Consider the following 27,820-nt stretch of genomic DNA (forward strand, 5'->3'; position numbering starts at 1 on the left):
TTATGGATTCTGTAGTAGGCCCTCCCACTGGATTGGCTGCGAGAAGACCTCTCTCTCCAGCCACATCTCGTAGCTGTAGTGGAAGTCCTCCGGCAGCTCTACGCGCTGGCCCAGCACGCTCTGCAGGCAGTTGTCCACGGGCGCGAAATCTCCGTTCCTGTTCCTTTCGTAGCGGCGGCTGTTGAACTTCTCGATGCTCTCCCGCAGGGCACACTCCTCTGCCTGGAAGTCCCACGGCCGTGCGTCGATATCTGCGATTTTTACACAATTTGAATTTAAGTGCCTGCTTCTTCTTTCTATCTCCTACTCTTTCCCGCTCTCTCTGTCACGCTCACAGTGACAGCTTGCTTGCTCTCCCAGCAGGGATGGAGACCCTGAAAAGTCCCCCCACCCCACTGCCACCCCCATCCGTGTTGCCATAGCAACACAAACCAGACAGTTTGCCATTGGCTGCTGGACAACTGTACTACACACATATATGACAGTATAGGAATCATGCAACCAGCTGCACAAACACCCACATACATGCAGTAACTACCCTGAACGTTCCTGTTTTCACAGCCCCGGGTACACATGTTCATTATGCTGCAGTCTCCTCTCTGTTCATCAGCTCTGAGTGAGGAGCACTGCTGGGGCCAATTAGCTCTGTGACTGCTTCGTTTAGGAAGATCTAAAAGGCTAAACTGAATGTATTCTGAGCAATGCTGCAGGATGTTCCTAATTTAATCTGTGACTCCAGCCTATCAGACTACAATTTACTAAGCTCCACTCGACAGTTTTTGACTAACATAATAAGTACCCTGTGTCATCATCATAAAGCATACAATAAAACTGTCACAGCTGTTCCCATTAAAACGCTGTTAGAAAATTCTATTTTGCATTTTTAAATCGGATTTTAAATTTGCCTGCCTCTCGCCCTATGACAGCTGGGATAGGCTCCAGCGCCCCCCGCGACCCTGAAAAGGATAAGCGGAAGCGAATGGATGGATGGATTTTTAATTTGTATTATTTATATTTTTACTACATTATCTTTTCTTTTAGCTAATGTACTTTGTCACTGTGAACTAAGAGTCAGACACTGGCTTATCATAGACATATTAATGCATACTGACATTTTTTTAAAGCACACTGCAGAAAATCTGAATTTGGAAGTGCTGTTATAACAGCGTTTGTCCAGCAGAGGTTGCTCTATGTGTTCAGCACTGCAGCACAGGTAGCAGAGAGTCATCAAAGCTGAATGGTGCAGAACAAATGCCTTCTTCACTTAAGTTACAGTAACTTTATGGTTTAGATATACTGTATGTGTATTATACATAAAGAATATGCGTTGCTATATTTATTAAAGGATTTTTTTTGTATCTGTCCCCAAAATCACATATCAGTTGCTCCAAATTGGATAAAAATTGGCTAAAGAAAAATTCCTAGACAAAGTGTTAAAAGGAGTAAAAATGAAATAAAACCCAGAGAGCACACGAGTCACAAAACATAAACTGGTCTTTAGTAAATCAAACTGAACTGTGCAAACAGATGGCTGTTCCCCAGTACACAAGGATATATTCTCTTCCCATGAGACGTGTTTTTTGACCTTTTGTCCACACATAAACAATGTTTTAGGTCAGTGAAAACGGAGCTTCCGTGCACAGTGTTATTTGTAGCTTCTGATTGGCCAGTATTTTCAGATTTTTGGGGGTTTTCGTGATATTTTTCAAAATGTAAGCAGAAAATCCCTGTTTCAACAAATCCCAGCATACTACTTCTGCCAGCTGCTATTTACCGTTTCCATAGGCCCAGTCATCATTGAGCCTGTGCCGGACCTTCTGGTAGATAGCCGACATGGTCTTCATGTTGCTCTTCCTCCACTGGCGGCCCAGGTACTTGGTCTGAATCTTGAGCAGTTTGAGAACATAGAGCTGCATCATGGCCTGCTTCACCTTCAAAGCCCTCTTCAAGATGGGGGCAGACTTGAAAACAACCAGCATCTGAAAGAAAGATTAAATATAATGAAGCAAATTGAAGGAATCTTACAAACTAAATGTCCCTTTAACAGGATGCACACTAGTAAGGAGGCAAATATCACTTTGCATTCAATATAAAGATATTGAATTCAGGTGGGTGTTCCAACCTAAGGCTTCCTTATGAGACGCAGACTAATGCAGATTTACACACCATGGTCCTCGAGTGTTTCCACTTGGTCAGCTTGTTCAGGATTCTCAGCAGATTAATGCAGGAAAACAGATTCCTCCAGCAGAACTGACTGCTATCTCCGGCTTCCTGAAAACACACGTGGAGACACCGAGATCATCATTAAACAGCGAGCGCTACGTTCTTAGCTGACTATTACTCATTGAGGCTCAATCAGTGTGACTCACCAGGCTCTCAGCTGTAAGCTCAGGCATCTCATGGACCACACAATGGGGAAAGTCCAGCACACATATACTATAGTGTGAAAACACAGAAACAAACAACGAGAGACAAAAACTGATAACTCTGCAGATCAACCTGTCACCTGTAACTTAATGTGAATCTGTATGAACCTCTTTTAGGTTATTACACAAACAGATGCTTGTGCGACTGATCGTCGGAGGTTGAATATGGTGACGTAAATGGCGCTGTAAGTCGAAAGGATGAGAGAAAAGGATCCTACCTGTTTTTGGCACTGATGTAAGACATGATGTTCTGGTTAAAGAACTTGAGGATGAGTGGGATACAGTTGGCAAACACCAAGTGCTGGGAGACAATCTCAAACTGCAGGGAAAAAAAGAGGAGGCGGCAGTGAGGAACAGTCTGGAGAAGAGCCATGGCTGAAAATGCAACGGTTACATTTAGTGATATGTATTGAAAGAAAGGAAAGCCAATCAATCAGTCAATAATAGTAAAAATAATGAAACACATTTCAGACTTTTCATTGGGGGGTGTGGGGAAAAAACAACCCAATATTACTGCTGAGTGTGGAAAAGATCAGGAGCCAAGTGGGGTCATTTCTCATGCTGAAGCTACAGTATTCATCTCAATGCCGAGTTTGTGTGGGTCTCAAACAATCCGCAACCGATTTGGCTTCCCACTGGAGCCGCTTTCCCCTTCAAAATTGTGTCAGCATGTAATCTCCTTTAGTTGCAACAGAGGGCGCTATCATTCTAAGTTTACAGAGCAGCTTTTCAACTATGTAGATATCCCTTACTAGCATCAGAAAAATTCATAATCACTGAAGCAACAAAAAACTGAGATACTAAGCACCAGAAATGAGGATGAATCATTTTTCAGTGAGTTTTACGTCCTCACTGAGATGAACTCCAATTACGAGTCTGTGTGGCTGAGTCAGGGGTTTGCGAGTTGTGAGTGAAGATAAAGCTACAAACGTGTGAGGGGGGGAGGAGGATGAAATGGAGAAAGCGATGGCACACTTGACTGATTAATCAGGCGCAGGACTGGGGAGGTTACAGTGGGGGAGGTGTATGGATTTTATCAGGGAAGAGAGGTGACATGTAAGAGGAGGAAAAGTAAGTTAAGGTGTATGTAGGAGGGCACAGTGAAGGTGTCTGTGTGTGTGTGTGTAACCTGATAGATATGGTTGAGTTTGAAGTGCTTGAGGAGCAGGAGCAGCAGAGCAGAGATGGCCTTGACGATGATTTCCTTGTGCCGGTTAACATCGATTCCCAGCTTCATGCTCTGCAGGACGGTGATACTAAAAGAAACACACGCTGTAACTGTAAGGCCTTTGGGTCTTTAACAGTATAATCACTTCTCTGACAAAGTGACAGGCACAGAAGGAGACCGAATAAGATTTATTTTGGGCTTTTTAAAAAACTTTTTTTTTTAGCCAGGACAGAACTGGAAGACACGCAGGAAACAAACTGGGGCAGACTTGAACCCAGGCACCCTGTATGGCCTTCTGATGGTTCTGCTGCCAGCTCAGGCAGGTGAGCGAGTGCGTAGTTTCAAAACACGCTCACAAAAAAAAAAAGAAAGAAATGGATTTCAGCCATGAAAATATCAGACATCTTTCTTTTTTCTGAGTGGGTGTTTTTGCATCAGGAAAACTGTCTCTCCTTTCATTGGCGTGTCAGCGAATCTAAAACAGAGCCATCCTACAGACCACGAACAACCCACAAGTAGTGCATTTCCACCAGTGCTAACAGCCGAGAAAATCCATAAGAAAAGCAGGCTGTTTTTTTTCTTGCCAAGCAATTAGACAAAAATAAAAATAAATCGTACATAAACAGCAGTGCAAAGATGCTCCCGAGAGAATTTCTTTCTTTTTATTCCACACTGCATCTTTTTTTAATTATCGCTGAGCATTATTGGCAAAAGTGTGTTTACTCTTCAAAACTGTCTCATCTAAATATGGCTCTAGATATTTACAGCATCATGACAAAATAAAGAAAAAAAAAACAGCAGCACGGGTAGGGGAAAGAAAAGAAAGACAGTCAAGGATCCCAGCAGTCTTTCTGCAGTACTTACGGCATCTCCTCAGGCAGCACATCAGCCAGGATGTTGATGGAGTCCGTTTTGGCTTTGGAGGTCGGAGCTGCAGCGAGCAGTAGCTTCAGGAGGGCAATCTGATGCAAAAAAGAACACAAAAATAGAGGAATAATAACAGGCTAATCATTCAAGTTTCTACAGTACCCTCTTAAAAATCTTGTAAGCTTTTTTGTCCTCCACAAAACACATTTCATATGAGATAATGTGCAATAATTTAATGCTAGCTAAAAAAAAGAAGCACGAAGTGCTATCAGAAATATGATTGAAACCAGTACAGAGACAGTTGCTAACCACTGAGACTCTGTGTTAGACTATTAAAGATTTAATGAGCTGGTTTTATTAAACAAAGGTCAATAACTCCGGTGAGAATTTAATCATTAATCACTCACCACATACTGTGACAGGTTGGGAAGCATTCCCAGGTACAGCATCTCTGCTGCTGTGTCCTCCACTTCCTCTTCACCCTGGGAGATAACACGTGCATACAGTGGAAAGTCAACACTGAGTGCTCAATAGGGCAACATTCGAATCTTTCTTCCAAATTTAAGTTCAAACACCTGAACAAAGGCAGATATAAGCTCAACACTGACAGAATTGGGGAAATTAGAGCCAATCACATGATGTGATCACAGCCAATTGATCGAGTTAATGTTGCTGAACCAGACCTATATTCACGTTCATGCTCAAGTTTGACATCAGCCACTGTATTTCACACAGTTTTAATGTTACCGCGCTGACAACATCTGTCCAAAGGCAAAACAATGTCTTTGTATTGGTAAGAATTAACAGATCTCTGGATCACATGATTCCTTCTTGCAGCCAGTGTGGTCCTACTGGCTTCACCTGCCCTGGAGATGCTCCAAAAAACTGCAATGCTGTGGACTTGTGGCTGATTTAAACTTCTGCAGTGAATCTTTGTAGAGACCACGACATAACCTACATAAGCATTGAGCATGGGGTTAAATACTTTGCAGTTATGTGAATTAGATCTATGCAGTATCACGCATATATATATTTCCGGTATATATAGATATATTTTTCATTTATGTTCACCTGCTGTCACAAGCTGTGGGTAGTGACTGACGGGATAAGGTCATGGACACTAGCAGCATGAATCACATTCACAGGTGTTTGTTATCACCCGCAGAGTTTGGGTGAGGACCTCAGACATTTAGGATGCAACCTTCTGCTGGGAAGCCTGGGGTCCTATGATTCATGTACTGTATATGTCAAGTAAATGCCCGCGGCAGTCACTGGAACACGTCGGATACACGGAGGCTCCAACAACACTGGAGCAGAGATGTTGCCGTGGCACCAGCACGGTATCAGGCAGGTGGTTTACGGCTGTAGCTGATCAGTGGACAGAGATCTGAAGGACCGCTTATGCCAACTGTGCAAGATGCAGTTCTAAACCTTAAATATGTATAGCTGGCAAAGAGTTTGGCTTGATGGGAATGGTACTTTCTTCATTTTTAATGTATTTGTGAGGTTACTGTGTCTGGTGCATAAGCCTAATAAGTCTTAAATCAGGCGTGCTTGGAGAAATCATTACAGTTGTGCCTGCTCCCTGTAATACACTCTATATTATACACAAGCCTGGTAGGATTGCTGACCAGAGTCAGTGGACACTGCTGCAGCTCCTCTTCCCTTTTGATCTGCACTTCAGCAATGGACATGTACTTATGCTGGAGAAAAAAACAAAAACATATGAGAATAATTGTTAATTAGCATCGTCGGCTGACACCCAGAGCTGTGTGATTAAGCATATCAGTCTGTTCTATGAAGACGTTATGGATTTTTCAGTGGGAGGCCAATTTCAAGAGGATTCAACAGTGTGGGAGTATTGATTAACGGAGACTATATCCACAAGGAAGTGGATAAGGGCATCTAGAAATGTGAATTTGTGTAAGAATGACTTACTAAGTCAAAAACATAGAAAATAATCCCACAGTAATTCCCACACTCACCTGTTTAAGAGTCTTGACACTCTCATGGATGGGTCTGGGTAAGCCCACCAGGGTTTCTGTGTCACTGTAAAGTAACGAACAGCACTCGAATGAAGAAGTCGGCAAAAACTGAATGAATACAGATATTTAACAGTCTTAGATGAAGCACCTACTTCCCCAGAGTAAAACCGATGAACTTGTTCCTACTCGTCTCGAGGAAGTGCTCGATGTCTTTCTCCCTGAAGACACAGGAGCAGACTTAAGCGAGATTTAAGCCACAAATATGTGCGCACACACCCACATAAACGCACACAACACAAGGTCACAGCGTACTGCATCAACTCCCTCTCAAATCTCATCGGGCACACGGTGTGCTGCTGCTGTTCTCTGTGAGAAGGGTTAAGAACCTCCTACTGATCAGAGTCTAATCACCATTGTGTGATGCAGCGCTCTGACCAAAGAAAAAACACACAGTAACGAGAGCGCCCAGTGACACGGCTCAGTTAAAGAAAAGGCTTTAACTGATGCACTGCTATAACGTGTTTGTCTTCTCTGAGATGTATTATTCAACAGCAGCCCCCTGCAGAGACACCCAGGCTTGTGTCTGAAATACACAGATGGAGAGCATATTGTTGGACGTTGGCGAGGAGAGAAATCTGGAGGAGGTTGTGTTTAAGATCTACTTTTAACTTCTCGAAACCAGGGTGGGAAACAGACACCACCTTCCCGTCATGTCCCAGCTGAAGTTTCCTGTACCCCAGTGGTCACCGTGGTAACAAACCAACCAATCCTTTGGAACCTTTGTAGAATAAAACGTCATATCATGAACAACTTTCTGACTTTTAGGAATACAGATTGCAACAACATTTTTTTTATTAACCTGACTTTAGGGGCCCAAGGAAGACCTTTGGGGAAGTTGACCCTCTCTGTCGGTGGTCTTAGAGGAGGTGGCGGTGGTGGCGGTTGGATGATGACGTCGCGGTCCAGAGGGTCTACCTCACCCTCAATACCACTGTCCGTGTCCTCAGGGTCCTCCTCTTCGTCCCGGGCGTCGTCGTTCTTAAAGGGGTCTCGCTCGTTGTACGTGTCCAAGCTGTCCTGCTTGACCAGGGGCTGGGAGACAGAGGGGAGAGGAGGGGAAGGAGGTCAGATATGCACCTACTGTGCAACCAAGGAGTTAGCAGCTCGTCCAAATTTTTAAGACATAATAAATTTCAGTTTTCACTGCAAAACCAAGAAGTGATTGAAAATCCACCATATAAACTTTACCTGTGAGTTTATCAGCTTTAAGCACCTTTTTCTCTGCAAATGTATATAAAATCATGCAAAAGGAATTAAGGTGCTTCTATCTAGACTGCAGGAAGCAGTGCACCAGATACCATTTTTACTCCATAAGACGATGTGTTTTAATTAAAGTGCCAAAAAATTCACACGCATACTAAAAACTACACACTTTCAGCTCAAGCGTTCCATATGTGGTTAGTAGTTGGACCGATAGTATATAATTTATAGCAATGCAGTCTCAGTGTGAGGACTCTTCAGGGACAGCTGAAGCAAACCTGCTGCAGGAGGAGTATTAAAGAAAGCTGCTGACGGAGGTATTTGTGAGGCACCACATACTGGTCACACTGAAAACACACAGCCTTCAAAAAGTGTGTAAGTGTACCTCAATGGGAAATACATCTTCTCCTCTGCTAAAGGATAGCAGAGGAGAAGATTGACTCCACTATTATGCATCATATCACCTTAGCACAGAGGCTAATTACGACCCAAGTGAAGCTGAAGTCAATACATGTTGAGATTTACATGTCACAGTTACAATAATGAGAATGACAAATGTGCACAGCTTCTTAACAGCAAAACAAACCGCAATATATCTGCACACACCCACACAGACCTGTGAAGTGGTCTAATTACACAGGAATGAATACACCTGTGTGGGTGGATGTGTATGTGTGTGACTTAAATATGAAGCTGTATACAGGAGGCTAGCTTTAGGGATCTCCACCTCTATTGCTCACTTAATATCAAATTTCATTATTTTGAGGCAGTGATAGCCTTCCTCTTAACCTTTAAATAGAAAGAGGCAGCTTCCCCTTGAAGCTAAACGAAAGTAATTGACATCATTCCATATTAAATGTAGTGTTATAGCATCTGCAAACACCTTTAAAGCTCACTAATTAACACACATTAGAAGCAGTAATAGCAGTCTTTTTGACGTTTGGAGGGAACTATGTTTGTTTTATCAAAATACTATCAAATACTGATACTATACTAATACGCAAAGCTAAGCTAACTGTTTCTTTGGGCTTTTTGGTCATTGATATTTAAGCTGTCAACCAGCACCCCTAAAGCAAATTATTGAGGTTTAGAGCTAAGGTATGTTTAATAATAATAAAAAGTCTATAAAAAACCTTATAGGAGGATATTTATTTGTTTTTTAACATTAGCTTAGAGTTGGGTTAGCTGTTTAATTGCACGTCATGCTACACCAGACCTGGAGGCATTCGGCCCTTTGCATTATTATTTACTTCTGAATCCTATTTTTCCTTTAACCTCACTGAGGCCGGTCAGGCACAGGCAGTTTGTCCCATTTTAGCCACCAAACACTCTTTGATAAAGTCCCCTGCTACATGAAGTCCAGTTGCCTTCACCTCAAGTGCGTGAGACTGAAATAAGCTGGATGGCTGGAAACCTACATAGACACATGTTTATTACGCTTTAAGTCTTTATGCTAAGCTAACAGATATTCCGCATAAAAAACTGAAGCAACAGATTTCTTGAAATGTTCTTTTAACTCTCTTAGGTTACTGTGTCCTGTCAAAAACCTGTGAAACAAATGTGATATATTGAAGAAAGACTTCCACAACACCACAAGCAGCATGTCTGATTAAACTTACCACACACCACACATCTGCACTGAAGAAACGGGTAAAAACGCAAGCGGCAGTCTCAAAAAGACAGTGTTCATATTGAACTCTTAAGTGCCAAACACACACACACACACACACACACACACACACACACACACACACACACACACACACACAAAGCATCTTTGTTTTCTACTTCTACAATGAATGATTGTGGTAAGAGTGCAAGCATCAGGCATGAGTCAGCGTTCGGGGCATTAGTTGAGCTACTGGAGTTGATGTACAGTATTGGTGTATCAGTGGTAGCGCTAATGCTAAGTGAGCACTAATAGTGAGTGTATGGTGGGAGCGAGGGAGTGGGAAGAGGGAGAGGAGAAGGTGAGACTGTGTCGTGAGCCATTCTCTATGGAAAAGCCATTCTCTGCTATGTGGGAGGTAAAGCTAGTGGTTTTTTCTACCAGGGTTAGGGGGCAACTGCTTTTAATGCCATCCATTTACGAGAGAGGTCAACTGAAACCTACAATACAGCACCTGCAGAAGTAAAACTACAGTAGCGGTGATCTCAATTCACCTCCTCAATGAATGCATTTTAAAGACATTGACCCCTAGTCCACACTCTACGGTGCAAGGTGATTTTTGAGACCAAACCCAGTAGCAATGTGATGAAAACTACAAGGGAGATGCTCCTACTGTTGATGTCTGAAGTGAGCTTTCTTTATGGGACTGCTCCAGCGTCAGTGATTACAGCCAGCAAGTCAGCCCTGTCCCTCAAACCCTGCCGCCCCAGGAGGAAGAGGAGGAAGAAAGAGTAACGAAAAGAGGGGAAAATAGTGGAATATGAGCACAAATAAAAGAGGGGAGAAGACAAAATGGAAAAGCAAAGCAGGGGAAGGGAATGAGGGACACTTGGAGGATTAAAACAGAAGCATGCAAAAATGATTAAAATAACAGGAGACTTAAAGGAAAGCAAAAGAAATACACACATGTGCATGAAGCTGGAAACAATTAAATGGAGTATTAGAAATTAGGCAGAATGTAAGGCTGCACCAAAACCATCTATAACATCAGAATTTTGCCAATCCATTATCTATTCAAACACTAAAGAGTTTGCCCAGTGGATAACTTCAAACTCCAATTTAAATCAGGTAAATTATCTGACAAGTGCAGTGCATCCGGTCGGGACTGGATGAGTTTTAAATGGCAACAGTTAGGACACGTAGAGGAGAAAAGTAAACGCAGGTAGAAGGAGAAAAAGGAAGCCAAAGTGGCAGAGAGAGGAGATTTTGCACGGGGCGGGTTGCAGGGATGTGGGAGAGGAGTGCAAAAAGTCTAGCTCAGTGCAGAAAGAAAATGCAGGAGAATAAGAGGGAACTTGTGGGTAAAGACCTGCTTCTTGGGAAAAGGACTGTCTCCTTCCAAGCTATCAACAAAGGCACTCTGTGGGGACACAAGGAAGGAAGAGGGGCAATTAAAGAGGAAGCCTGTCCAGTCAAACTTTGTAGTATTAAAAAAAATAGAGAGGCTGGGATTCTCAAAGCTGTCCGAGCACCAAGATCATCTGTGGTCACTGACTTACAGCAGGGAACTGATGATGTTGGAACTTTTGGAAAAAGGTGACCCAGCAAAGAGTTAGAGAGTGAGAGTCTACTAGGGTAGATAGATGAAACTGATCAACATTACATTAGTTTGTATTAATAACAGCATGCCAGCAATATACACTAAAGTGACACTGTCACCTAAACGTTGTCTAAATGGATTTAGCTTCAGTGTGAGATCCGTGTGTGCTTGAGGGCTAGTACCCTGCGGCTGCGGCGGCCTCTCTTCTGCTGCTGTTGCTGTTCGATGAGCTCCATGGCGGAGGCCGGGGGCGAGGCCGCTCTCATGGCCCTGACCACCTTGATGCTGTCCTCTGGCAGTGGGGGCAGGTTGAGACGCTCCCGGTGTCGCACCTTCATCTCCTGGAGCTCCTCAAAACCTCCCAAAGTAAACTGAAAGACAGAAAAGACCCAGGTAAACAATGATTCATTTGTTATAAAACATTAGCAACTAAGTTTAAGTAATGTCTATTAACAGCGGAATTAATTTTGTAAACAATAATGTGTATGTGTTAGTCCCCATAGGGAAATAACTCTTCTGCATTTAACCCATTCACCCAGTGGGCAGCCACCAGTACAGCGCCCAGGGAGCAGTGTGCAGGGACGGTACCTTGCTCAGGGTAGCCGTTCAGTGGATTCGAACCCCCGACCTTCCCATCATGGGGCAATATTAGCCTGTTTGACTTCCCCCCCAATCAACCAATCACATGGCAGCAACTCAGTGTATTTAGTCATGTAGACGTGGTCATCACGACCTGCTGGAGTTCAAACTGAGCACCAGAATGGTGAGGAAAGACAATCCAAGTGGCTCAACCTGGCATGGTGTTAGTGTCAGATGGGCTGTGTATATTTCAGATTTTCCACATCATAGCCATCTGACAATGGTATTAAAAAAAAGGAAACTATCCAATGATTGGCAGTTCTCTGGGAGAAAATGCCTTGATGACGCCAGGGTCAGAATCTGGTGTAAACAACATAAAAGCATGAATCCATCCTGCCTTGTATCAACCGTTCTGGCTGCTGCTGGTGTAATACTGTGGACACTTTCTTGGCACACTTTGGGCCCCGCAGTGGCAATTTTGTATCATTTAAACGTCACAGCCTACAAGACAGTACTGTTTTTGACCTTGTCATGCCTTTATGGCCACAGTGTACCCATCCTCTGACTGCTGCTTCCAGCAGCATAAAACCAGATGTCAATGCAACAGAGTAGCAAATTTACAGCGACTGTGCGATGCCATCATGTCAATATGGACCAAAATCTCTGGGGAATATTTCCAGCACCTTGTTGAATCTATGCCACCAACTATTAACACAGCTAAGAAAGCAAAATAAGGCCCAACCAGGTACCAGCAAGGTCTAAATAATGAAGTGGGCGCTGAGTGTTTGTGAAACTTGTTTTATTTATAAAAAAAAAAAAAAGCAAAACAAAAATGCAGACATGGACAGAAATAGATTTATTTGCATTACATGCAACAACCATGACTGTAACACACTGACCAGTATTGTTTTCCACAGCAGCAGTAGTACTTTCTTCATGGGGAAGTGTGGCGCGTTCATGCTGCAGAACTTGGTCACCATGGTGAAAAGCAGTAGAGCAAAGGGCTCTCCGTTGTAAAGAGGAGAAGCTGGAGGGGGGGTCAAAGGCAATGTTTTTAAATGGAATAAAATGACATGCAGCATGAAAGCCAATGAAAAGATATACTCATGCAACTTCAAAATACTGAATAAACACACACGCACACACCGAGCTCATTCTTGAAGGTCTCTCTGGCTGCTATCCACTCAGGTCGGTCGTCTTCTGTTTGCACTCTAATGGTTTCCACCATCAAGTACATGATGCTCAGTAAGACTCTGCGAGAAAAAGAAACATCCAAAGAACTCATCATGGACACATTGAGGTTATGTGTGCATTTGTCTGTGTGTGGCATGCATTTAACTGCTGCCCTGACCAGATACAATGGCCCTAAATGGCCTATAAGTACAAGAATCATTGATATAACAGAGGAAATTATAAGCAAGTAGCGCTTGGTTTTGCAAATTGCTCGCGCATTTAGGAAAAAATAATCTCCGAGCTCTGGCTGGATAATGCAGCCATTCCCTCGTAATTATCTGATGCAATACAGGTGGTGTTTTGTACATTAAATGCTTTGTTCGCTCAACAAAGCTTCTCGCTCGGTTCAAAAGGACTATAATGGCTTTCGGTTCTGCGGCAGTAATTAAGGGCAAATCCACTCGTCTAGCTTGTAATTATTTGTAAGTGTTCATCTAGGGAACACACAGACGGCGCTACTGTATGTGTGTGAATCGTATGATTTCATGTGTTTGTGTGTAAGGCCTGTTGTGTTAAAAAAAAATCAATTTCATTAGGCAGAAGTAGAGTGAAAATGAATGTGAGGACAACAGTCAGCGAATACAATTACATTTTGCAGATTAGGCCAGATGGCATGAAGTTAAGCATTTTGGTTATTTTTAAACGGTATTTATTGGCCTCCTGATCTGAAGCAGACAGGAAGTTGAATCGGTTTTATGCTGCTTACCTGAGCTCTGTGCTGTCTGCAAGAGAGATGGCAGGCTTCCTCACCGCACTGCTGCACGCCTGGCTGTTGCTGCGGGAACAAACGCTACATGATTTTAGTGGATTATCTGAACGTGGCAAGCCAGTCTCTGAATACATCGCAGGTGAGACTACCTGTACCTGTATGATTAACACTTCATCATGTTTTTCCTGCTCGTCTTGCTGAAACCGCCCTGCTCTGCAGCTCTATGCAACTTGAAGATGCCTCGCAGCAGCTTATGTAACAACAAAGCAGCACTGAAGCCCAACTGAGGCTGACACCAGCAGCAACAAAGCTGGCTTGAAGGAGCCTTTGTCACGCCACGTTCCCAGTGAAGGGGTCTGTTGATCACAGGCGGCGCGCTACCTATAGTCTCTCCTCAGCAGCCTTTTATGTGTCTCTGCCTCTCTGAAGTAATTAAGAACAGAGGTGTAGTGCTATGTATCCAGTTACAATGCGCTCCCAGTATCATTACATTTGTATATGACCATGTAACTAAAGTGGCAAGTTTGCATACATTAGTCATCTTTAACTGACCACATCATCAAATGATGGACTGGATTTATGATTAGATCACAGCCATCTGTCTGTTCAGCTTCAGCTTCATCTCTGCCTGGCTGACCATCTTCATCAGCCTCTGCATATTCCTCACTTCTCTCTCTCTCTCTCTGTTTTCTCTCTGATCCCCAGGGAATGCTAGCCCCTCTCTCCCTTACTTATTCTGAGTTAGACTAAGACGTGAACTTGTATTTGTGTTTACAAGGCAATTACTTTTTCACACAAGACGAGGTTGGCATTTTCACTCAATTAATGATATCATCATTTACAAAACTGCATTTTGTATTTACTAGTTTATATTTGTCTAATGTTAAAAATTGATGATCTGAAACATGTAAGAGTAAGAAATATAACAAAAAAGAAACTTTTTCACTGCACTGCAGGGGCATGTCTACAAGGGGACATGGGATGGCAGCAGCATGCTTCTATGCCAGCCCATAAAAAGCTTGTTTGAATCTCCACTTTTCTTATAATAAATCTGCGATAGGACAGAGGTTTGTACCTCAGTTTTCTATAATTGTTCTATTCTTTTTGATAATTTTGTTTTAATTAAACAGTCTGCACTCATTCTAAGTCAACCCGCCGGGGGCGCCCCAGCGAAGGGGACCCGAACGGGCATTGCAGCTGAGGCGATCCACAAGAAGGGCGAGGAGGGCGATGGAGCATCTACTCCCCCAGGAGCGCTTCGCACCCCAGCCTGGAAACATCCCTGCAGCACTGCATAAAGAACAATGTTACATTTATAACCAGGGTGTCTTACTCACTCTATCTCCATGCTAAGCAGCTCCAGCAGTGCTGTGAAGATGCCCATGTCGTACAGCAGGAAAATGTTGTGCCTGGACCAGTGGAGGACATCCACCTCTGTGTCACACTCATCAAACACTCCTGGAGAAACAAGGCGAGAAGTGATGACTATTCGAAGCAAATGATGGCAGAATAGCAGTGACCGGTGTAAATAATGAAATCATTCTATTTCAGGTGCTGTGCATTCTGGCTCACTGTCACGACCTTGTTGAAGACTTAGCCATGGTTAATATTAACAGCAAGACATGTGCGTTTCCTCTAAAACCTAAATGTCTGCTGTGAAAAAGGCTTGTATTTTGTGCAGCCCACACACCCTGAGCCAGGTAGAGGATGGCCCTGGCCACCTTCAGCCTCTTGTCCCTGTCCGTCACCTCCAGCGCGTCCAGCAGCCTCATTACATACGCCCTCTGCTCCTCCACCGTCAGCTCGATCCACCGCCTGCCTCGAGCTGCAGAAAGGACACAGAAACAAAAGGTTCAAGGTTGCAGTCAGATAAATTTAATTTGTATTTTTTTTCTGTGCCTTAGAGAACTCCGAGTGTATCTGTGTCGACTTTTTCAAAGTTTTGATGCACTTTGCAGCATTTTTTTATGCGAGTGGAGGAATAAGTGGAGGAAAAAGTGAGGAAAAGAAACTTGAAAACAATCTGAATCTACAGGGAAGTTAATTTTTCAAAATAACAAGAATAAATAATTTTATAATAATGACACAGTCCTCGTACCTTGGTTTGCTACGGTCAAGGAATGATGCAGTTGCTACGTGCTGCACTAAAGCCGTTTCCTATAGTAACATGGATGTCGTAAACCCAGGATTCTCATTGGCTGTTGCACAAACGAGGTACTTATCATTTCCTGTTCTCGTTAGGAGTTTTCTTCATCACAGTGGATTACATATCAAACAATTAAGATGTGATTAAAGTGCAAATTTCCAGCTTTAATTTTACTGCACTGTGCCGTGCATGCAATTAATTAAGCTAACTGCAAAAGTAGCTGTTAGTTCTGCCATCTGGGAATCCATTATATTCAGATATTTTGGCAGACTTGTATGTTGTGGCTCACTGCATTAGCTTTGGAGATAGCTGAAAGCAATGAGGAGAAACCTGATGTATGCTTTAAAAAAAACACTATTTTTAAGACTAGCAAAAACTAAGTCTGAGTGCACCTCAAACAACTACAAAAACAGCAGCACTGCAGAAATGTCTCAGTCTCTAGCAGGGACTATGGCATTTTTTTCCTCCCATCTTCTACTCTTAGACTCTTCAGTTGATTAGACAGGCAGTGATAAGCATTAAGGAGTAAAGCATCCTCACTGATCTCTTTCAACTTAACACACTCTCACTTGTGCAAGGAAAACACACAAAAAACGTTCTAATTTCAGCACACATCACAAAAAACGTTTTTTTTAAACAGCAAAGACCATCAATTAGACGTGCCTTGATAATAACTGTAATTCATGAGAGTGACTGGGAGGGTAGCAGCATAAAACATTGATGAGCTCTCACATGCTACACTAACACGTCCACAAAAAGGACGAGTCAAACAGGAAACCGCACATATAAACACTAATGGAAAGACAGTGATGCAAACAGGCAGCTCTGTCCTCTGTTCCTCCATAAAACAGTGAAGCTCTCATCTAATTCTGCTATTCATCATCACACAGCATGGAGGGAAAGTGACAGACGGCGAGGACCACTCACTTCTGATTCAAACCGTCTACAAAGGGCGCCTCGACACCGTCTCTGCAGGACTTGATGTAACGCCCTAAACCTAAAAATAATACCTCCCTCAATACAGAAAACCCGACTTTGTCACAATAAAATAAATCAAGAAGAAAGTTTTTCTTCTTGCTCAACAGGAAAAACGTAATTTAATGCAATTTTCCACACAAAAGCAGATAAAGCAACACCGTATTAAAGCTCGATCCTGTCAGGCTGATAATAACGCCGACGTACAGACTGGAAAAGCCACTTTGTTCTCGATAACCAAACGTTAATCACATGCTTTAAGGGTGGCCCCTTCAATCTGTAGGGATATCAATTCTTTGAACAGCTTAAAAGAGCAGAGCTTTGATGTGTCTGCTCACCCTCGCCTCGCCTCACCTCACCGGTCAGGTTGTAAACCACAGCAGCTCATTGAACACGTCGCTTTTACAGCCTTTAGTGTGCAAGTGCAATTTTGTAATTCTGGAACTTGAAGGGACACACACACACACACACACACACGCACACATTACCATGGCTTCTGAAGTCCTCCTCGAAGTAGTCTCTGTTGAGGGCAAACTCTGGCTCTTCTGTGTAACTGTAGAGCTCTGTGGACACAACAGGATACAATCAGGGATGAAATAAATACTATAACCCACTCAGTAATGGAAAACCAATTTCCAGTTAATTCTAGAGCTTGAGAAGCAATTTAAACCCGCTAATAATTCCCCAAGAGTAAGAGAATGAAAAGAATACATCAGAAGAAAGATGAGCCTCCTAGCAGAGGATTCGAAATCCTACAGCGCCTTGTTCTCGAATCAAAAGATTTTGAGAAAACCTGACCTCTGACCTTGACTTTAAGGTTGAGCTCACCGAGATTCAAACTCGCCCGAGATCTTTAGTAGATATACCTATGGTATCAACTTGAAGCTCCTACGTCAACTTGCTCTTAAGTTATCACATTCACAAACTTGGGTGCGTCCATGCTGCCGGCCCGGTGAACTGACGACAGTACCCCGTCAGGCTTTTAAAGTTAAGGGCTAAAAATGAAATGCTCAAATCCAGCACTCCCCAAACTGCATTGTGCAGTGTTGAAGCTGTTCAATATTGTAATGCAATTGGGATGTTTTTGTAGCATCTGCTCCAAAAGGCTTGGATAAATCAAACCATGCTGTGGTATTTCAGTCAGCAGTTGTCCAGATGAATTATTCCGTAGTATCCCAAGAGTCCTAGATTTCCTTGATAGAAAAGAAATTCACATTTTACTGATTTTCAGAAGTTTTTTGAGTCTGCAGACTTGTATAAGCTCTAACGAAATAAATGTATTTACTGTTAACATTGGAGACAAAGAATTAATTGAAGACGTGTTTATCATAAGTCTGAATTCATTTCCGGCTTCATATAATGTACATATAAATAAACGTGATGATAAGATGTCCCTCCATTATAGACCAGTACAGTCACACCCAGAGACGTGCGTCTGACAGGTTTGTAAAGAGCTAGGGATGGATCTGAATGAGAGTCCAACAGACACTGCACTTTTACGTGGTAGGAATCTGTTAGTCCCAAGGTAGACCCACCACCAAACACCAAACATCAGTCAATCACAGGGCAGCAACTTAATGAATTACACACAGCCTGGATGACTGTGGATGTACAATCTGAGCATCAGAACGGGGAAGAAAGGTGATTTAAGTGACTTTGAATGTGGATGATGAGCTGGTCTGAGTATTTCAGAAACTGCTGATCTAATGGGATTTTCACACACAACCATCTCTAGGGTTTACAGAGATTGGCTTGAAAAAGAGAAAATATCCAGTGAGCGGCTGTTCTCTGGAAGAAAATGCATTGTTGATGCAAGAGGTCAGAGGAGGAATGTCAGACTGTTTTGAACTGATAGGAAAGCAACAGTGACTCAGATAATCAATCAATACAAAGTATGCAGAAGAGCATCTCTGAACACATGGAACCTTGAAGCAGATGAGCTACAGCAGGAGACCATACCAGGTGTCACTCCTTTCATCTAAGAAGACACTAAAATTACCATAGGCTCAACAATATTGGACAACAGAAGACTGAAAAAACACTCAAATTCTACTACGATATTTGGATGTAGAGTCAAAATTTGTCATGAACAATCTGATAGGATCCATCATGCCTTATGTCAATGGTTCAGGCTTGTGGTGATGGCGGTGTGGGCATTTAAATGTCACTCAATAGAAAAGAGCACAGTGAGGATGTGGTGGTGAAAGTGCAACATCTTGTTGAATTGATGCCACTAAGAATTAAGTCCATTCTGAAGGATAAAAGGGGTCCAACTCAGTACTGGCAAGGTGTAACTAATAAAGTAGCACATACTCTGTAACCACAGCTGTATGCATGTAAATAAGAATGCAGATCCACTAACAAGCATGCAAAAATTCTGATTTTTTCTTAAAATCACTCTGCATCTATCTCTCTAAACAACCTTCATTCCAAAGCCCAGCAAAACCAAGAGCTAAGCCTCACAACAACAGTGCTGTGCAAACACCGATTAAAATAACCCAAATAACAATGCAGTGCAAAGAAAACGTATTCCGCAATCTACTAAAAGCCAAAGAGATTATGAATTGGCAAAATATCCGTCCGCCCACGCTCGACGGGTGAGGTCAAGACACAGATAGACCTCCATCTACAGCGAAAAACAACAAATTTAACTCGGAAATCCCAGATTTTTACAGAGCTTAAGGGCCTTTCAATATTATAGCGACACTTATAATAAGACACCTACATCAAGACCAGCAGGAGAATGAAATAGGACGACTTTGCAGCCCACTACGCACAACACAAAAAGCACACATGCACATGACAAACTGTAAATGCTGCATATAATTAAGGAGATGAATTATTTTCTGCCATAAGTTATAATATAATAATGAAAATTCAGGTTTGTATGTATGCATCCCCTTCACATTCACATTATTGTAACCGTATGATGTTTATTATATGCTCTGATGCTTTGAGCAGCTGTCCTCCTTGGTTTGTTTCATGCGCAGTCTAAAGATCCGTCACACAGTCACGCGTCTCCTCCTGTTCTCGGAGCAGTCGTCATTCCCTTACCCCGAGGAGCTGTCGGCAGAAAGCCGCGGTGACTGTCTTGCCCGTTTGTGTGTGACTAACCTTTTTGGCAAATCAGCTGCCGTTTGCCATCTACCAGGTGGACCATCATTCTGACTTCAAATCGACACACTTATTCAACGTTTCTCTCAGCACACCAGCCGGATCGGAGAAAATAAATAATATGCTCTCTAAATAATCTTTTTGTACTCGGCCCTGAAAGGAACATTATTAACCAAGCTCCAAGTCAAGTACAGGCTGTCACCACCTTACACAGATGCTGCGGTTCTGAATGAATAATCAGTGTTAATGATTAGTGTTAGTCATTTTTTCTGTGCGTGGCAAAAAAAAAAAAATACCAGCACGCACCAAAAGATTTTTGTTCTGCGCCTTCATCGCTGTTCTCGCCGACTCTCTTTGTTTGCATGTGTAACATAAAACAGCTGAAAGGATCCTGAGGAATGTGGATGTTTGATTTATTTTTCAAATCAATGGCACATTCTCGTTCCTATGCTAAGTAGAAACAGGGGTGTCACCGTAGGAATTCTGTGGGCGAAGAGCTCTGTCATGCATAACAAGCAGACATAGATCTTTGATCTGCAGTCATGAGAAAGTTTTCACAGCAGTCTATACAGTCCACACTCACTGCTTCCATAAGAATTAGGAGAAAAAGAAGCAGCCAGGTCCTGCTATTCAACACTAGATTTGCAAAGTTGCATCTGAACAAACCGGTTACAGCTGACAGCTGCCCCTCCCTGATCCTGGTTCTGCTGTAAGTTTCTTCCTGTTAAAAGGGAGTTTTACCTTCCCACTGTCACCAAAGTACTTACTCAGAGGGGGTTGTCTCACGGCTGGGGTTTTCTCTGTATCATTGTAGGGTGTTTGCCTTACAACATAAAGTGTTTGAGGTGACATTTGACTGTAATAGACACAGCACCATGTTTGATGGAAAGCACACGCAGCATATTAGGGTAAACATCTGATACCAACTATAAAGCATGGTGGTGAAGGGGTGATGATTTGGGTTTGTTTTGCAGCCACAGGACCTGGGTACCTTGCAGACAGATCAACCGCAAAGTCCTCTGTATAGGTTGGTTTGGGCTTAAAAATTGGGGGATATTTTCTTGGCATATCTTGGATCTCTTAGTACCGACAAAGTATCTTTTAAATGTGAAAGCCTACTCCAATATTGTTTAGCCATGTTCTGATGTTCTGCGCCATGTCACAAAGCTCAGATCATCTCAAACTTGTATTCTAAACATAACTGTACTCAAATGGCCTTCACATTTGAGTCCATATCTGAGTCAAATGTGAGGCTATCTGTCTGACAGCTAAAGCTTGGCTAAAACTGAGAGATACAGCAGGATAATGTTCCAAAACAATCCAGCAAATCTACAAAGGGAAAGGCTGAAAAAGAAAAGAAAAGAATCAAAGAATGACTGCAGTGGCCCAGTCAAAACCTCAATTCGACTGAAATGCTGCAGTGGGACCCTAAGAGAGCTTTGTATAAATGAACGTCAGTGACTCTTAATCAACAGAAGCAACGGTGTAAAGAAGAGTGAGCCAAAATTCCTCCCCAATGGAGAATATTTATTATGCACAGACTAGATGCACAGCACTGCATCGAGCCCTGTGAAAATGTTCCTTTTTCACATGACTGTAAGTCTGCTCTGGCAGCTTTTCGACTGACAGGTGTCCCAACACAGATTGTCAATCGAGTCGCTGATCTGCACCTGCATCGTGTTTTCGCTTTTGGTGGCTGTTAAAGTAATTTTATTGGAATCGTTTGACGAGTAATATGGCCCGCTGTGTGGTACTGACCATCCAGATGGCTGTGCTCCATTTTTGATGGGTGAAACTTCGCACCTGTCATTCAAATACGGCCACAAAAGCGCAGCGGTGGTCAAAATGGTAATTCTGAGGCTTCGAATACAAAGTCCAAAGCCAACGGATGACGGTCTGTGGTCTTACCAGAGAGCTCTGCAGTCAGTGTGTCCGTGTCTCCGTACTCAAACTCCAGGTTTGGAGACTCCATGGAGCTCTGCAAGAGCAAAACACACATTAGCACACATAATGTAGCTGAATTCAGTTAATCACAGTTTCCCCAAACGCCCACAGACATTGAAATAGATGCAAAAAACATACTGTGGGATATTTACATATCCCAACACCTACAATTACTATGTACTCGGTTTGCAGTCACATCCATACACACATCACCCACACACACACACACACCATGGCTTTTTACTGGTGGCTGTTTTTTCAGGCAGTGCTGATTAGTCATTTACATCTTTCCTCTGAGATCCTCTTACGCAGAGCCACTCACTCATGGTTACAGGTGCTCTCTATGGACGCACACAGCTACTGCTTTAATCAGCCTAATTGAACAGTCAGAGAAGGCTTTCCCTAGCCAGCACCAGAACAAGAGGAAAGAGAAGGCACAGGAGTCAACATGCCCCCACCCCCATATCAAAGCAGATTATCCACTGTATCCAGGAAAAGGTCTCTCTAAGCTCTGACATTAGCCTCACCCTGTGATTTACAAATACCCACGAGACAGGCTGCACACATTTTCTATGTTTCACGCAATCGCAACACTCAGAATCTGTGAGCGTGTGAACAGTATGTCATCCACGCACCCGCGCACACACACAGTCATATTTAGAGCGTAACCTTAGGGCAAGACAACTGAAAAATGTAACTTTGTCCGAGATCTCGCCAAACTAACAACACTCCCAGCAGCCTCAGACTCTTTTGTCTAGCTAGCTTAATGACCAAGACAGACCTAATAAATTATGAATGCATTTTATGAAGCCTTTCTCAACATCTAAACAAGTAAAACCAAAGTTGGGAGGGTAAGCATGTAATCGCACGCACACAACAGAGGGAGATGGGCAGATAAGCTCGCAGAAAGGCCTGCAGTCACTGTCCTTTTGAAACAAATTCATTTGCAGGGAAACAGGATGCACAGTACACATAATGACACCTTACTAACTTGCACCAAGACACACTGCACAATAAGTAGCATGCAGCCATACAGAGAGGCTTTTAAAACCTTGTAAGGGTAGGAACAAAGTGGTGAAAGGGTTGTGCTTGATAATAACGTGAAGCGAAATTTCTCTACAGGGATTATAAAAGATTCATGTTATACTAATGAGAATTAAGAAACGCTCCTGGCAGCACTTAGCTTCAGGCTAAGGGTGTGAGCCGTGTTTAACCCTGTGCAAACCGCCCTGGGGACCGGTCCAGGACTGTAAATAAGGATCTGCTCTCTGAGTCAGGCATCCTGGTTAAATAACTGTGTGCTGCCATGTCTCCTATAAATACCTGCTGCAACCAAGTCAGCAGGAAGTAGAATATGCAGGACATCAGATGGCAGTTTGTTTATGACCGAGAGCCTGAGCAACACAATTTGATGTCATTACTGCACTTGTAAACCAGGAAATGAAAACCACTTGGGAGTCAGAATGATTGAAGGAAAATGCTTATCGTGACCCTTAAAGCAGCAGAAGGGAGGCTCTGCAGTGTTTATCCTTGGCTGTCTGTTTTTGAAGGGGGCGGGTGAACCAAAGCTAGGGGGATGTTGGTGACAGTGGTAAGGGTTTTATTTTCTAGGGACAGTTATGAAAACGAGCCATATCGTCATTTTAGACGGATTAACACTTGCCGGGGAGGAATTACGGCACTCACGGTAATTTACAGAGTCATCTACACCTTGAGTATTAATGTCTTCACATTAGTGTATGTGAGAAAGGGCTTTACACACAGACAAGCCCACATGATAAAACATACACAACAGAAAGCCCAGGAGAGCAGAGGACAGAAATTAGTGTCATCACAAGACCCTAACTAGAGCTCGGCCAAAAGTAAAGAATAGATGGGAGAAATGCCTTTAAACCATGTTTTGAGTGTTGCTGTTGCACATTTTTTCCACCAGGGGGCAACTTCCCTATTTCAAACATATGTTTGGAAGGTAAAGGAGTAATCTTTGACAATGAAATCATTGTTTTTTAAGGTCCAAGATAATTAAAGAATCCAAAGACTTATAAATAAATGCACATAACAAATATTAGAGAAGTATGTTTATGCTTTTTGTGTCTGAAAGCAGAAAAAAAACATTGGCCGAAATATCGAATTTTCGTCAATTATCGGCATGGTATTCGTCTTAAAACTCCCATGTCTATTAGGCTCTAAATCTAACTTATAGCTTTAAGGTAAGTAATGCTGGTACCAGTACCAATAACAACATTTCTGATAGTGTGACATTCCTACTTTGGACTTGTTCTTATTTTTGGTCTTCTCTTTAACTTCATGCATTACAAACACATGTTTCAGAACAAACAATTTTGTCAGGCAACTTTTATCAAGTGAACTTCATCTGATTAGTAGCTACTATAATATTACAGCTATTACAAAACCATCCTTTATTAACATTATTCATCATTAATAATTAAACAATGCATAAAATTCCAAGGATTACTAGTTTTCTTAGTCGATTAGTTTTATGCAGAAGACTATACAAAAATTCAAGAACAACCCAAACTGTTTAGCTTACACTGAAAATTGTGTGACCATGCAAGAGCCCACTCCTGAAAGTAAAAGTGATTGAGGCGACTTGTTTTCAAGGCCTTTAACACTTTCACTTAGGCTTAATTAGCCTTGATAAATTACTTAAATAGATTATATTACTGAGTCTCTTAGTCCCTCAGTCCTCCATTGGCATCCCTGAAACTGAAGTTAACTCCTCTGCCCAAACTGAAATGACACGTCTCTTTATGTTTCTCTTTAATTCTCATGCCTCTCCTCTCTCTTCTTCGTCTGCTGCTACTCTTACATTTCTCCTTACAATTACCCAGTCTCTCTCTTCCACTCCTTCATTTTTCCCCCATTCACTCTCGTTTACCATTCCTCTTCTCTTTGCCACCAGCTGATAACCAAAATTGCCCCGGCTCCAAACTGAACTGGCACGGCTCCTGTGTTTGCACGCTCTACACCGCATCAGCGTGCAAACACCGGGCGCAGTGTCAAGGCTGAACGCCCCCTCTCCTACCAACATATGCCAACATGGACAACCGATGACCACTCCAGCCAGCAAGAAAGACAAACAGTCACGTACACGACTGAGTAAGGTTTGAGATTCCTGGTTCAACTGTAGAGGCCAGGGAACCTCATTCATTCACCCCCAACCCCCTATCCATTGACCGTATGATGAATATGCTCTAGTTCCCCCAAAAAACATTCAGCGTCCTCTTTCAAAGCACTCTGAATGGTTTCGGCTTCAACGCACTCTGAGTAACATCTCTTATGTATCTGGACCGAGTAACCCCACCAATGAAGCCCATCATCTAGTAATTTTTTCATGAGGAGGATGAATTATAGCTGCCGAGCACTGAGGGAGCCTTAACAACAAGCCTCGCCAGTCAAGTTTAGAAATAGCGGAGGAGATTACAGCTTACAGGTCCATATTACAGAAGGTGACTCCCATAAGCGTCTACGGTGGCTCTAAACACTCTTTAAACCACAGAAAATATGCTTATACACCGGACCTATGGGACCGCCTCAGTCTTTTTTATCAAAAAAAGGATACTGCAATGATGTAAAAAAAAAAAAAAAAAAAAAAAAAAAAAAAAAAAAAAAATTTATTGGCTGATTCCAATGTACACCCAGCAGTTCAAACACAAACTCACTGGATTTGCAGGTACAAATTCTTAGACAGTAAAAAGGCTCTAATATCAACATATTACTCAATATTCTATTTACATACACTTGCTAGCTACTTCATTAAGTATACCTGTTCAACAGCTTGTTTATGCAAATAACTAATCATCCAGTTATGTGGCAACAAGTCAATACATTTAGGCATGTAGATGCAGTCAAGTCGGCCTGCGGAAATTCAAACTGAGCATCAGAATGGGGGAAGAAAGGTGATAATCTACTGGGATTTCTCCGATGGCAAGACTGCTTCAAGCTGAAAGGAAGGCAACGGTAGCTCAAATGATCACTTGTTACAACCAATATGTGCAGGAGAGCATCTTTGCTGCTGAAGCAGCAGAAGAGCACAATGGGTCCCACTCCTTCCGGTTAAGAAGAGGAAACTGAGGGTACAATTTGCACAAGCTCACTAAAATCAGGCAGAAGATTGGAAAAAAACAAACTTTCTAACTCACAACGTTTACGCTGACTACATATTTTCATCATTTGTGCCTCTCTGTTTTTATCAGTTTACAATAGACGATAACAGCCTCCAGAGCTAGCTAGAAGGCAGAGGAGGGCACCTGCTAGTGATATGTATGGGACTGGAAACAACTGTACATTTAGTGGGACTGTAGCATCCAAATTAGGTCTCTGACGCGCCCCAAACAATTCTAAATTTATAACAGGCCAGCATCGGCTTATTATTGTGCCACCAGTATATCACTCATACTGTAGTTCAAACCTCAAAGATTTTAAATTTGCACATGTTTTATTGTCTGGCAGCCACTTTTATTTCAGTTTCCAAGAAAGCGTACTAAACCAAATCCCTCCTTTCACAAAGATACCAAATAAAACCAATAAATGCTCATCTGAGGAGCAGGCGGACTGCCAAAAACCGATCCGATTCTCTGATTGATTAAATGGAGGATGCACTCCAGATGCCATAAGGACACCACGAGGACATAAATATGATATGCAGTTACGTTCGGTGGTCCTGGGAGCAGCAGTCACATTTCACCACCTGCAGTCCCCCACGCTGAGCACCGCTGTAGGATTACCGCTGGGTTATTTATAGGAGCCGCTGCCAAAATAACACCTCGCCGTCTGCCCGCATGCATGCTCTGGAGCAAAGACGACTCGCTGCATGGAAAGGACATTCAGCTGATCTGAAAGCTTCCCAGCAACAACACACACATACACACACACACGTACGCACACACAGCCGTCCAGTGCGCTCCTGTACCAGGAGCTGTGGGAGCCCGCTGTGCTGTACTTGAATTTACCTCTGACTCCTTCTGCTGATCCTTGAACACATCTTTCCCTTTCGGCCTCTGTCTGTCGCCGTTATCGTTAAGGTTATTAATGATAGGTACCTCCATGTCCTCCGTCTGCATCTTTCACGGTCGGCTCGGCTCACTTCCTCCTCCGCGGATAGTGCATACCGATCCGGTGGACAGCTCAAGACTGCACCGCGTCAGGAGGGGGGGACCGACTCCGGAGAGCCAAGTTGAGGATCTCCTCCTCCTCCTTCTGCTGCTGTTGCGACTCCCCCTCCCGATATGTTTGATTCGCTGTCCCTGCTCGAACCGAGAGGGCGGAGTTAAATAGAGTCGCATCAGCTGACACATGGAACCAAAACGATGTCAGTGTACTAAAGTGGAGGTTGAATGGCTCAAAGTATTAGAAGCACCTACATCTTATAAAAATAACTGCTGCATCCCCTTTGCTGAGCTGCCACACAGTCTGCCGTCAGCCGTGATGTCACTGTCGCAGATCACTTCACGTGTGTGCATCTTCATTTGTCATTTCACCTCCTGTCACTTTCCCCTGTGAATTATTGATGTGTGGCTGTGAGGGGATTGTCCTGCAGACTGAAACACACACAGCCCCCTGACTGTGGAAAAACCACTTAAGATGACATGATTGGAGTGAACAGTTCAGAGCAGGCTTGTGCCACATGGCCTAGGGCAGTGGGGGAGGTGAGAGAGTTCAAGGTTAAATAGTAATTTACTGGTGGTTAAATCCATCGCAGGCCAAGATCAGCAGACACAACACAGGAGCTACAAAAACACAGTGATGTGAGGAACTCTAGAACTCTAGTCTAAATGTAACTCAAGTACTCACTTTCAGAATTTTATGTGATTTCAGTTGATGGACGATTTTTTTTTAGGAAGGCAAATTTGATTTATCAAAAACATTAACTGTTTAGTTTCATGGTAGCAGACAAACTGCAAAGTACCTACAGACAGTTTTTGCAAGGACGAGGTTTCCTATTTTCTGTTATAAATTCCAGGCCACAGCTCAGGTTTGGTCTAAAAACTATTCCAATGGTATCATCAGGGTTAATTTCTCTTAAAGGTGGGTCAAGGCAGCTTCAAAAGGCCTGACTACAGACTGTATGTAAAAGATGGCAGCAGACAACAGTGGTGGATCTATTCACATGACAGATGTAACATTAAGTTGTTTGCTGTAGGGTTACGTGAATAAGGCTCCAGTGAACAAACCTAGAGACCAG

General features: G+C 42.9%; 1 protein-coding gene across 2 annotated transcripts; it reads right to left on the bottom strand.

Moving 5' to 3' along the window:
• strip2 (striatin interacting protein 2) lies at positions 1-26,838 on the bottom strand. 2 transcript variants are annotated; one of them, XM_085375498.1, is made up of 22 exons: positions 26,679-26,838; positions 21,580-21,649; positions 17,046-17,120; positions 15,127-15,261; positions 14,774-14,894; positions 13,434-13,502; positions 12,641-12,747; positions 12,394-12,521; positions 11,098-11,286; positions 10,685-10,735; positions 7,306-7,538; positions 6,599-6,664; positions 6,447-6,510; positions 6,093-6,164; positions 4,869-4,943; positions 4,459-4,556; positions 3,556-3,682; positions 2,645-2,745; positions 2,370-2,436; positions 2,167-2,271; positions 1,775-1,979; positions 1-251 (listed from the first exon to the last, which is right to left on the bottom strand). In XM_085375498.1, exons 1-22 carry the CDS (start codon positions 26,697-26,699, stop codon positions 1-3), a joined length of 2,430 nt encoding a protein of 809 aa, XP_085231624.1. In that variant the 5' UTR covers positions 26,700-26,838. The 2 variants fall into 2 exon arrangements, with proteins under 2 accessions (XP_085231624.1, XP_085231623.1); XM_085375497.1 differs by having other exon boundaries at positions 26,589-26,838.
• Between the last annotated feature and the right edge of the window lie 982 nt (positions 26,839-27,820).

Source organism: Diplotaxodon limnothrissa, linkage group LG17, assembly GCF_057381915.1.
Source record: "Diplotaxodon limnothrissa isolate DT_005_m linkage group LG17, D_limnothrissa_male_GT1.1, whole genome shotgun sequence".
NCBI classification, from domain to species: domain Eukaryota; kingdom Metazoa; phylum Chordata; class Actinopteri; order Cichliformes; family Cichlidae; genus Diplotaxodon; species Diplotaxodon limnothrissa.